Source organism: Thamnophis elegans, chromosome 10 (genome assembly GCF_009769535.1).
Source record: "Thamnophis elegans isolate rThaEle1 chromosome 10, rThaEle1.pri, whole genome shotgun sequence".
In the NCBI taxonomy this organism is placed as follows: domain Eukaryota; kingdom Metazoa; phylum Chordata; class Lepidosauria; order Squamata; family Colubridae; genus Thamnophis; species Thamnophis elegans.
Window position 1 is genome coordinate 8,333,782 of NC_045550.1, and position 12,589 is coordinate 8,346,370.

Sequence of the window (12,589 nt, forward strand, 5' to 3'; positions counted from 1 at the left end):
AGATAGATAGATAAGATTTTACAGAACATGATAGAAAGAGATGATAGCTCTATGTAGACAGACAGATAGATAGATGATAGAGAGAGAAAGATATGATAGATATATGTTGACAGACAGATGATATATAGATGATAGATAGATAGATAGATAGATAGATAGATAGATAGATAGATAGATAAGATACTGTAAATAGATAGATAGACAGATAGATGAGTATAAATAAAAATGGTATAAATCTATTCTTTGCTTGCAGGAATAGTTTAATACACAGCTGTGATTTCCTGGAAATTCTTTTGTGTTAGTTAGTAGATCCATCTTATATGTTGAGATACAACACTACAAAGATAGGAAGCCACAGAGAAAGAAAGAAGTTGACATAGAAAAAGTGGCATTCAGATGCCTTCTGAATCCCTCCTCAATTCTTAAAAGCACTTTGGATCACTGACCATAAGAGTTAACAAAGCACTTATTCTTAGGAAAAATTAAATTTACTCCAAACAGTCAGAGTTAAGATGAATTCTCAGTTGTTTTGACAAGAATGGCAATTTTCCATTAGGTCTAACAAAAGCAAAGATAATAGCAGCCCACATTAAATAACTTAAGAGCTGAAAAAACATTGATTTTTAAATTTATTGGCCATCCAACCCTAGACAATGTGGAGAACTCATCATTTTAAAAACAGAATTTTCTAGAGAAACACTAAATAGTCCAATATCCTCCTTCTCCCTTAGAATTCATTGGTCCAACTATTCCAGGAATTGTTACTTGTTTTCCAGAAGTAGTTCTTCCAGATGTAACATTTTGAAATGTCCCGTTTCATGGACGGAGCATTTCCAGAGCACTGCAAATCACTCCTGTTCTAGAAGTTTAACTTCTAAAAACCTTCCAGAGTAACCTCAGAGTAATTAGATCAGCATATTCCAGAATAAACATAAAATGTTCTGTTTTTCCCTGAAACGCTCCAGTTCGAGAATGAATATTACACATAGTACAAATAATCTTTAAAAAAATTAATGTCTTAAATAATTTGGAAGAAATAAAATAACCAACTAGTAGCTGCTTGTTGTGACTCAGCAGATGTCTGCTGTGAGTCTTTTCGGGATACAAGATTCATTATGCAGCTGGGGCTTGTTAGAGGTAGGTTTGGAGATAAAAGGACGGATTCTGCCATGCCCTAGTCGCAGGAGTCAACGTTCCTTCGTGTGTTCCTGGGTTCGTACAACATTGCTTGATACACTTGGATAAGTGCTTTGGTGTTTCAAGTAACCCTGATTCGTGGAGACTTTGGAAGAAGTGCATTGCATGTAAGAGTTGTTTTGTATTCTGTTATCTGCTTGAAAGAGACTGTATTTCTGTTATTTTTGGGCTCGAAGCCAGTCTGAGCTGAGAACTGATAAAGTTCCTTTTAAGTTTATTCGTCTTGCCATTTGTTACAAGCCGTGAAGGGGGGACAGAACAGCTGCTCATATCCAAGAATATTCCCCATCCATGGGAAAGAAGTTGCAATGTTTATATTGCCTACAAAAACCTCAGAAGAAGAATTAAAGCTGTTGAGTCCTTTTAGCAATTCAAATAGTGATTTAAAAACAGTTATATGGTGTGATATTCAGAATGATCTCTGCTGTGGCTGAACTCCGATTCTGTGAGGTAATTCAATCCCAATTTCATTGAACTAAAGTTTCTTCTGAAAGATTTGCAGATCCTATTAATCCCGGCCATGCTTATTGCTGAATATTTATTTATTGTTGGATGGTCATTATGGATATTTGTGCCTAAGTAGTCATCCGTTCATCAAATCGATACAATAGATATAATGCAAAAGCAGAGAAAACTATAATCTAAATCAAGGAAGAGGTAGCAATAATACAATTTTTTGAAGCCAAGTACTAAATAAGGCAAAGATGGAAGATATGCTTATGTTGGCATGGAAAAGATAAAGTGGTACAGAAAGCTAAGAATGGAAAATTGTACGATTACTTAATGAATAAATAAGGAAAAGGTTTGCAGGCAGTTGAAGGAGAAGTCAAGGTCTTGGCACTTCAAGTGCCAAAGAAGAAATAAGAAATCACTCAAGCAAATTTGTTAATCTAAAACAAACTAATCTTTATCAGAAATAGTGTCTGCAAAAAAAAATGTTCACAAGGAAATTCATTAGTTTTTCTTCATCCACATGAATGTGGTCAGTTATGATGAAACATGTTGAGCTACACACAGAACCAAGGAACGCCGATCTCTGATCTTTTTAAACACAACTTTAAAAAATCTTCTAGATATTTTGATGAAAATTCTCAGTCATCCAGAGAGGTCTGGAAGTTGATTCATGACAACTGGACTTCTTTTCTTGTTGATTCAAAAGAGCCGAGGTGGCACATTGTGTAAAGGTTATGAGGTTATGAGCCGAGGTGGCGCAGTGGTTAGGGTGCAGTACTGCAGGCCACTTCAGCTGACTGTTATCTGCAGTTCAGCGGTTCTAATCTCACCGGCTCAAGGTTGACTCAGCCTTCCATCCTTCCGAGGTGGGTGAAATGAGGACCCAGACTGTGGGGGCGATATGCTGACTCTGTAAACCGCTTATAGAGGGCTGAAAGCCCCATGAAGTGGTATATAAGTCTAACTGCTATTGCTATTGCTAAAACATTTTGCTGCATATCCAAGTAGCTTCTTCAGTCTTATTGACACTGGAATCAACTTCCAGATATCTTATAGATATAGATATCTTATAGATATCTACTTAATTCTGTAAGTGTATTGATCTTTTGCTGTCAATATGTGTAACATGTTTTAAACAGTTGTTGAGTGAAATGCAGGAGACCACTTAAGTAACAAGCTAACAATGGAAAATATTTTTAAATGCATTGAAATGGAAACAAAACACCCTGCTTCTTGAAAAAGGACTTCATATACAGGCAATTCCTATGACTTCACTCTTAAAGCTGTTGTTAAAGAACAGGGAAGAATGATGCATGAGCCTTTATTCTCCTTTATTTGAGAAATAAGATTTGGGGTGTAGGAGCATTTTTATTTATGAAAATTCTCCATTTATTGGACGGAGGCCTATTTAAAAATATACGTATCTAAATTCAGCAGGAATTAAGCAACTTCTTCCTTTTCAACTTTGCACCTTCTTTTAATAGCAATAGTAATAGCAATAGCAGTTAGACTTATATACCGCTTCATAGGGCTTTCAGCCCTCTCTAAGCGGTTTACAGAGTCAGCATATTGCCCCCAACAACAATCCGGGTCCTCATTTCACCCACCTCGGAAGGATGGAAGGCTGAGTCAACCCTGAGCCGGTGAGATTTGAACAGCTGAACTGCAGATAACAGTCAGCTGAAGTGGCCTGCAGTACTGCACTCTACCCACTGTGCCACCTCGGCGCACCTTCACGGGTGCTCGGGGCTCTCTGAGCTAGGATGTTTTCTTACAGACATTTCATTATTCAAATTAGACATCATCTAGTTGTGCTGATAATGTTACCTAGTTTGGATTAATGAAACATCTTCAAGAAAACAACCAAGCTCAGAGAGCACCGAGGACACCTCATTTCAACCCTGAACTACATATATTCTCCTTTATTAGTATAACGTTCTTGTTTTTTTCACTCTGTCTAGTTCTTCCAGGAGTGCTATGGATTATATTCAAGTATGTGTTTCCAATAATATAATCATTATACTCTCCATACCCATTTCTTACCAGGATCCAGGAGCATCTAAGTGTGCATCTTTTTAGTCAGCTGAATAAATAACCATAATATTATAGGACATACTTTGGAAAACCACACTTTTCTCATATTCTTAGGAGTTGACAATTTAACTTTTTAAAAACCCTTTCCTAGTGTTGTTCTGTGAAGAGTACAGCCCTGTGGGTTGCCTTGAGGGATTATCTGATCAAACTTTGATCCTTGGCAAAAGATTTGAATAGCTGGCCATGCTGGTCTTTGAGAAATAATCATTAGACCACTTTGCCTGATATTTTTTTTTTTGAATCACTAGAAATACTTGGCATACTTCATAAAAATGCTTCAACATTTTCTTGTTGCTGCTGTACCTGATTAATAATTTCCCAGCTGTACTATTATATTCTGGGTTGGGCCACTCTCTTTCAACACCTTTTTTCTCAATTGATAGCAGAGTTAAGCTAGCCAGACTGGATATAACTTGATAAAAATGGTAGAACTTTCAGAAACAAGCTTCCTACTAGAGTGAAATTGTATTTTATTTGGTTAAATAGCAAGAATAAAGAGAAGAGGTGTGTTTGTTGCATATCTTTGTCCTGGACTGGGAAGAACTGAAGAGACATTTAAATCATATTATATGGGATGAAATTCCAGCCCTCATCCCTTCACTCTGGACAGTGTGTTCACGAATATAACGGATTACCATAGAAATGTATTCTTCAGGTTGCTACTATAAATGTAATGAACTTTTCAAGTCCTTATTTTCTAATTCTGAACTTTAATGTAAAAGGAAAATCAATCTAAATCACAAGAATGTTGATATATCAGAGAAATATTGGTGTTGCTGTTGTGGATACACTCCATCCAATCATTAAGTCCATCACAATTAACTCAGCACTGGCTTATAACAGAAGCTTTTAAGTCTTCACATTATCTCATACGGAATTGGTTTTTTCCACTTGATTTTCAGAATAATTCCTGCAAGACTCATGGCAACGACGGCAAGAACGGCAGCAGCAACAATGTAAGGTACATGGGAATCAGGAGTCGCCAAATTTTCCTGGACTTCTGACTTTACTTCTGCAAAAAAAAAATCAATAGAAAACGATGGTACATCATCTATTTGAACTGTAATAGAAAAACATCCCAGAAATTAGTGGTCAATCAATCATAACTCAATATGCATATAACCAAACTGAAAATTATTCATCAGGAATAAGGAATGCTACAGGACAGGCAGCGGTAATCAGGACTGTGGTTATAGTCAGTAATTTCAAATTATTTCTTACTTTCTAGCAATTCTCCCAATTTTTTTCATGCTGCTTGTTCTATCATTTTGAAAGAACTGAGTGGCACTGATTATGTGTTTAGTGTTTAGTGTTTATTAGGATTTGTATGCCGCCCACTCTTGAGAGACTCAGGGCGGCTTACAGATAAAGGCAGGAAGGGGGAACATATAAAAATTAAAAAAACAGACATTAAAATTTCACAACATTCATAGCTCAGAATGGGGCTGGATAAATCAACAGCCCCAGGCCTGCCGGAACAGCCAGGTCTTAATCGCTTTGCAGAAGGCCGGGAGGGTAGTAAGGGTCCGGATCTCCACGGGGAGATCGTTCCATAGGGCCGGAGCCGCTACAGAGAAGGCCCTCCCCCGGGGGGTCACCAGCCGACATTGACCGGCAGATGGAATCCGGAGGAGGCCTAGTCTGTGTGATCTTATAGGTCTCTGGGAGGTAAATGGCAGGAGGCGGTCTCTCAGAACCATCAAAGAAGTTTTGATTCAGTTTACCAAAGTTTCTGTTCTGAACACCATCCTTCACAACTTCAATGGGGCCAATAATGACATCTAGGTTTTCCTGATAGGAGCCTGTATCTCTCTTGGATCGGAGCAGACAGCCTCGATTACATCTTGAGGAATAGTCATAGGCTTTACAAACCACCACTTTACACTGCAGGTAAACTGATCGGTGTCTGCCAATGAAGGAAAAGGCTTGGAAGGAGAAGCGAAGAATGTTCTTATAGGGGGAGTAGTGAGTCTGGTAAGTAGATTCTTTGACACACCTGCATGAAAAAAATAATAAAGGAAGATTTATTGGCATTAATTAGCAAGCCAGTTATTGCATTTATTATATTCTAATTTATACAATTTATTTTCCATAATTTTCACATTAAAACAACCCAAATGCAATGAATGTGCTGTGCATGGAAGTAAAAATAAAAATAGCATCTTGTATAATATTGATACGTCCAATCAAATCCATTTATGTCAGTGCCCAAATAGTGAACTTTCTCTGAGAAAGTCTTAAAAACATCTGAATATGAAAAATATCACTTTATTTGAGTTCCAGCACTGGCCTCTATGAGAAGGGAAGTCAAAACAGACAAGAGTGTTATTGTGACTTTGATGCATTACAAAAGGGTCTCGATCACCTTCTTGCCTCTTTTGATATCCCCTTCCCCTTTCCTGAATGCCATCATCCCAATAAATACATCCAATATTTCAGACACAGTATGTCATTAATTTCTCACATTTGAATTGTTAATATTTAGAAGTGCTGAACATGCTTTGGCAACACAAGAAAACAATCACTATAACTGCAAATGTCATCTAATTCAGTGAATTTGTATTCATTTCAGACCAGATACATGCATACACAAATCAACTTATGAAGATCATTATTTACAATATGTTCTAGTGGCTGCTATCCTCAATGACACTCACAAATAGTATAGAATTTCATGGGAAATCAAGACAATTCAGAAGAAGAAATCCAGCTTCGAATAACTGAGACATTGGAATCTTTCTCTTGATCTTCTTCAAAGTATCTATTTATACATTGTTGAAGAAAGAAGTAATGTGCCAGGTAAAAATAAATAAATTCCTAAGTGTGGAGTTTTTGTTTATACTAAGATGTAACATATTTTATATCAAATGACTCTTCCTGAGAAATTCAATTTATCCAATAAATGTACAGAGGGACTTATATTTTTCACTTATTAATTACTGCTATGCACAAAATTTAAATCACAGACCTGTTTATTATGTAATAATCTTGTTTCACGTATTTTATTAATATTCTTAGGCTGCTTTTTATCCCATTTGCTAAGCTAAGTGGAAAAACTAGCCAAGCTTGATTGAACTCAGAAAGTTAAGCAAGATTTGGCCTACTGGAATTATTCAGAGAAAACTATATGGATAGGTCAATAGGTTCATGAAGAATCAAGCACCACTCATGGCATAGTTCAAATTTACCCTATATGATTTAGAGTCTTTAGTCTTATTGGACCACAAGAATATCATAACCATGATTAGGTTGCATGTAAAAATCATGCTCTGGTTTGCCAACCTGAAGGCATAAATGAAGGCTCTGATTAAGTGCCACTCCTTCTGGGTAATATTCAGCATAGAGAGGGTCTGCAACTTGGGGGTCCTCCTGGATCCACAGCTGACTTTGGAACATCACCTGTCGGCTGTGACCAGGGGAACCTTTGCCCAGGTTCGCCTGGTGCACCAGTTGCAGCCCTATTTGGACCTGGGGGCACTTCAAACAGTCACTCACGCCCTTGTCACCTCAAGACTGGATTACTGTAATGCGCTCTACTTGGGGCTGCCCCTGAAAAGTGTTCGGAAACTACAATTAGTCCAGAATGCAGTCGCGTGAGCGATATTGGGTGTACCAAGGTACACCCACACCACACCTATCCTCTGCGAGCTGTACTGGCTTCCCAATGGTCTCTGAGCACGATTCAAGGTGCTGGTTATCACCTTTAAAGCCCTACATGGCCTAGGACCCAGATATCTATGAGACCGTCTTCTGCCGCATACCTCCCTAAGACCGATAAGATCGCACAGGATGGGCCTTCTCCAGGTGCCATCAGCTGGACAATGCCGGCTGGCGATGCCTCAGAGTAGGGCCTTCTCTGTTGCCGCTCCGGCCCTATGGAATGATCTACCCCCAGAGATCCGGACCCTACCCACTCTCATGGCCTTCCGTAAAGCTATCAAAACCTGGCTTTTCCGATAGGCCTGGGGCTCTTGACCTCTTGATTGAGGTCCAGCCCCGCTTAGACTGGGTGCATGTTGTGTTTTTTAATTTGTTGTGTCTTATTTGTTTTAATCCTTTTTAATATTTCTTATTTCTGTGTCCTCCGGGATTGGGTGGCCTATAAATTCAATAAATGGAAATCTTTTACTGTTCTTTTAAGTATTCTCAAGAAGAGTAAAAGATGCATTTCAACTTGATCTTTATCGTGTCAATTCAAAATAGACATAATGCCAGAACAAGTAAACTTTAACTTTTGATGAAAAAGACTATCCAAACTACTTGCCAAATGATTTGTCAATAGACATATATTCTGATTCAGAATTATTTACCAGGAACAAGGAACACTGCAGTGATTGGGTTTCAGAAATGAATAAAAGTTTCATATGCAACCCATGTCACTGGAATGTCTTCTGATTTTAATCTCAAGGAAATACTGCTGTAATTTAATTCTTTAAGGTCAAAATCCACAGATGGCCCTTGGCAGAATGCTACAGACTGTACTCCAAGATGTACTCTGGCTGACGAAAGCCAGAATTACGTTTGACTTAATTTAATGGACACACGTGTTTGATGTAAATAAGAATTTTCCTTCTGTGGCATTAAAAATGACAGTCTTATAACAATCTGTGATGGTCTACAGGAAATAATATAAAAATTCAAGAGTCATCTATTATTTTGAGGATCTTGGGTTGCATATTCCTGGTTTAAATGTAGCTACTTTAAAGACAGTTAACTGGTTAAATAAGGCAAAAGGAAAGCAAAAGGAAAGAGAATGAGAGAGAGAGGTGAACAAATGAAAATCTATGCTATCTGGATCTCTTTCTCAAAAGGCCCAGAACTTTCTAGAATACTGAAACTCAGGATTTCTGGATAATTAGCACAAATATTCCCAATGGAAGGGCCTTTGGTTATTTCAGCTTTAAGCCTTTGCCTTTTGTATATATAACAGTTAGCAGAATAGAGATAGAAAATAGAACATTAGGTGAGCTACATCATGATGGAAGTAAGGTGGTAGATGGGAATCAGAGGTGGGTTCCTGCCAGTTCGCACCTATTTGGTAGAACCAGTTCGTCAAATCTACCGAACCGGTTAGAAGAGGTTCCACCAGTGGACCCGGAAAGCAGGCCACACCTACAGAAGAGGTTCCAAAATTTTTTGAAACCCACCACTGGTCCTTGGATATGATTATTCTACACTATCATGCTCATATTTATAAAACTCAGTGCCTCTGTGAAAGGTAAGGATGACTACTGCGTTTGTGGTGCAATCAGAACATTGTGTGTGTTGAAGTTGTTTTAACGCAAACCAAAGATGCCTTTTAAAAAACAAGTTTACATCATATTCTTATGCATGCCAGTGCTGTGTGTGAGGTAATTTAAGGTGGTTCTGACAAGTGTCATTGGCATCTGCATATCTGGTCCCAAGGGCAGCAAGCCACTCCCATTCAGTCACATGGGCGGAAAGCCACTCCCACAAAGGAGGCCACACCCACAGAGTAGGTTCGAACAATTTTTGAAACCCACCACGGATGGGAATGATATTACTAACACTTTTGTGGCTTACCACATTCAAGCCCCTAGCAAAAGTGAATCCTCTGCAGAAAAATTTAGCACAAATTAGGGACAAATCCCTAGCCTCCTATATGAGGGAATTTTTTAAAGGTCAGAATGATCCTGAGATTTCAAACGTATTACAAATAATTTTCTGTTAGATATGGTCTAATATAACTGTGCAATATTTCTAGAAATTTTGGCCCGCCGTAATGTTATGTAGAATTACGTTACATGCAAACTTCAAAATTTCTACAATTATGTTACATGCAAACTCCAAAAGAGAGGGAGAGAATTCTATTGACGTGAAGAAACAATTGCAATGGGGTTGTGAATATTGTTTCTGGTCTGATCTACCTAGCAGGATTGGCCATATTTTGATTATCAAATAACTATACCGCAGAGATGTTTGGAAAACTAAAAGCAAACAAAATTAATGTATTCCCACATTTTCCCAAAAAAACGAAATAGTCTGAAAGAAGATGAAGTCCTTACCCATTCTTGATAATATCATAAGTTAGGGTTGTAGAACCATTGTAATAGGGTGATGCTGTACAAGTATCCAAAAACAGCTGAAGGTTGGAATCAGAACTGTAGAGATAAGCTTGCAAATATAACCTTTGATTTAATACGACATAATAAGGCATATTGTTCACTGGTTTCCAGAAGGATGAGTCATAAAATGTAAGGTTCACACTATATTGGCCATATTGCGTTTCATTGATCTCTTTGGTTTGCTGAGCGATATACACTGTCTCTATCCAAGTGTTTTGAAGCATCTTGCAGTTGACATGCACAAGAAGATCTGGTATCCTTCTTAGGAAGTGTTGTGAAGGGGCAGTTACTGAGATTTCATTTAAATATGTAATCGTGTCGGCATCACCCTGTTTGAAACATGAAGCAATTGATATAAGACCTTTTTAATCTGGGTCAATCATGTTAGAGATGCTATAACAGACATAGAGCCGAGGTGGCGCAGTGGTTAAATGCAGCACTGCAGGCTACTTCAGCTGACTGCAGTTCCGCAGTTCAGCTGTTCAAATCTCACAAGCTCAAGGTTGACTCAGCCTTCCATCCTTCCGAGGTGGGTAAAATGAGGACCCAGATTGTTGTTGGGGGCAATATGCTGACTCTGTAAACCGCTTAGAGAGGGCTGAAAGCCCTATGAAACAGTATATAAGTCTAACTGCTATTGCTAACAATATTGACTGTGCCAATAGATGTTGGCCAGAAGGCCTTCCCATATTCAAAATGTCCATGAAAAACTAATCTACACTGAGAGAATAGCTAAGAAAATAGAGAAATGATGGGCTACAGAGGAGCAAATGGGTCCTATCAATCATTGTACTTTAAGCTCCTGCTATTGGTCACAAACACATTTCAATTTGGAGCATTGTCCTAAATAAATCCATGAATGATTGAATGCCCCCTACTTCTGCTTTAAGGGGAAAAAATGAAAGAATTAATGAATGAGTGAGTCATGTAGCAAAAATGTTCTAAGAAGTCTCCATACCTCTCTTCTGGTCCGACAACCATTATATGGTATGTTGAATATAACATAATATGGTGTGATCCTCGGTCTGCAGTTTGGATCCATCAAGCTGGCACTCCATGGATTATAGTTTTGAGAGTTCAGATAACTTCTACTAATTACAGCTTCCATATAAGTCGGCTCACAAACAAGAGCTATCAAGGAGAAAAAAGAAATCTTATTGCTGCACGGAAATACATATAGTATGTATGGCAATAATTTATTATTATGCTTACTTTATGAATCTAACACCACCTCAGCACAAAATAACATTTTGCCTGCCAAATAATTTTACAGAGTCCGCATTTTAATAACTTGCTTTAAACTGAAAGCATGTCAGAAAGATGCTTTCCAGGCAACCATAAAAAAACAGTCTCTGGGTCTTGCCCACCTATTGTGGCCCGGCAGGAGCCGTTGGAGCTGCCGCCAGACTCCGACAGCGAGGGGTCTTATGAGTCGGCCCTGGAGGAGGTGGAGGACTCTGGACTGGGGGCCGACTCCAAGCAGGGAGAGGAGAGACTGGTTGGCCACCAGGTGGCCCCGGGGCCTTGGATCAGAGGGAGTGATCAGGAAAACACTTGTGAGTTGTTTCGGGATGCACGCCGTAGAAGGGCTACTCGGCGGCAAGAACAACTGCGTAATTATATGAGATGAATACGCTCAGCTGATGCTTATTAAGATCCTCTCCTGATTATAAAAGAGACTGCTTGTGCCATGCCCTTTTGCAGAAGTCAATGTTCACGATTAGGAGAAGCCAACTTGGAGAAGTGGTTTGCTGTGAGAGTTTGTTTGCATTTGCTGCCTAGGTTTGTAGGACTTGCTGCCAGAGTGCTTATCTCTTTGTTTATTTTGGGCTTGCAGCCAATGAGAGTCTGGACTGATTAAAAGTATTCTTATTTACGTTTGTTTCGGCTTTCGTTCCTGGATGGAGGAGGGGAGGGGTCAGAACACCCACCATACACCACGCATGTCTACATCAGGATACTGAACTCTTTGGGCATAGTTCTGCTTGACTTCTTTTATTTATAACTCCATTATTCCAAGGATATTCACGTTTTGTTCAACTGTCTTGTATGTAGGTACCATTGTCTATGCGTATAAGTATGTGGTTCAAACCTTACAAACCCTTCATTAGGGTACACCAAAAGAAAGAGTTAAAAACTAATTTAATTTTGTCTCATTATGCCAGGATTGAATAAGATGCTAAGAATTCTCATAAAATTCTAAATATTCAAAAGGTCAGTAAATGAAAAATGAATGACAATGTTATACTTACTTATGTTTTGATCTGCAGAGATGCTGTAATAATTTGCAAGGAAGCCTCTTCTTGTGATGCCACTATCACTATGGAATTTTATCGTCATCATATTGGAACTTGATGTAAAAGTCTGATAGGAGCCATAACAAATTCTCCCAAGCACTGAAGCAGTATGGAGAGTTCCATCATAGATTTCAATATAATCACAAGGGCATCTGAATGTATCACATGATTCTAGCCTGGAAAGCGAAACAGGAATCCTGTAATTCATACATTTACTCTGATACCTCAAGACAGAAGCTTAATTTTGTGTGTGTTAGATAGTAAAGTTCTCTCTGAGATTAGTCCTAGTAAAAGGAAAAATAACAAAAATGATATTCGAACTTGGAACTTCCCAATTCATACAAGGTAGCCATTTTCAATTCTCTTCAACTGGTGAAATGGCCACTCACCAATTAATCAATTAATTGTGGCGATGCTGCTGGAAGTGGTAACAATGATAATTTATTACAAACAATAATTTGG

General features: G+C 38.5%; 1 protein-coding gene across 1 annotated transcript in view; it reads right to left on the reverse strand.

The window, feature by feature from the left end:
• Positions 1-12,589, reverse strand: part of LOC116514128 (deleted in malignant brain tumors 1 protein-like) — an 83,642-nt gene that overhangs the window by 33,611 nt on the left and 37,442 nt on the right. The window contains exons 15-19 of the mRNA XM_032225587.1: positions 12,083-12,303; positions 10,789-10,961; positions 9,771-10,159; positions 5,469-5,740; positions 4,618-4,756 (exon numbers count right to left, since the gene is read on the reverse strand). Of these exons, the coding sequence (XP_032081478.1) occupies positions 4,618-4,756; positions 5,469-5,740; positions 9,771-10,159; positions 10,789-10,961; positions 12,083-12,303 (1,194 nt within the window). The remainder of the gene's footprint in view (positions 1-4,617; positions 4,757-5,468; positions 5,741-9,770; positions 10,160-10,788; positions 10,962-12,082; positions 12,304-12,589) is intronic.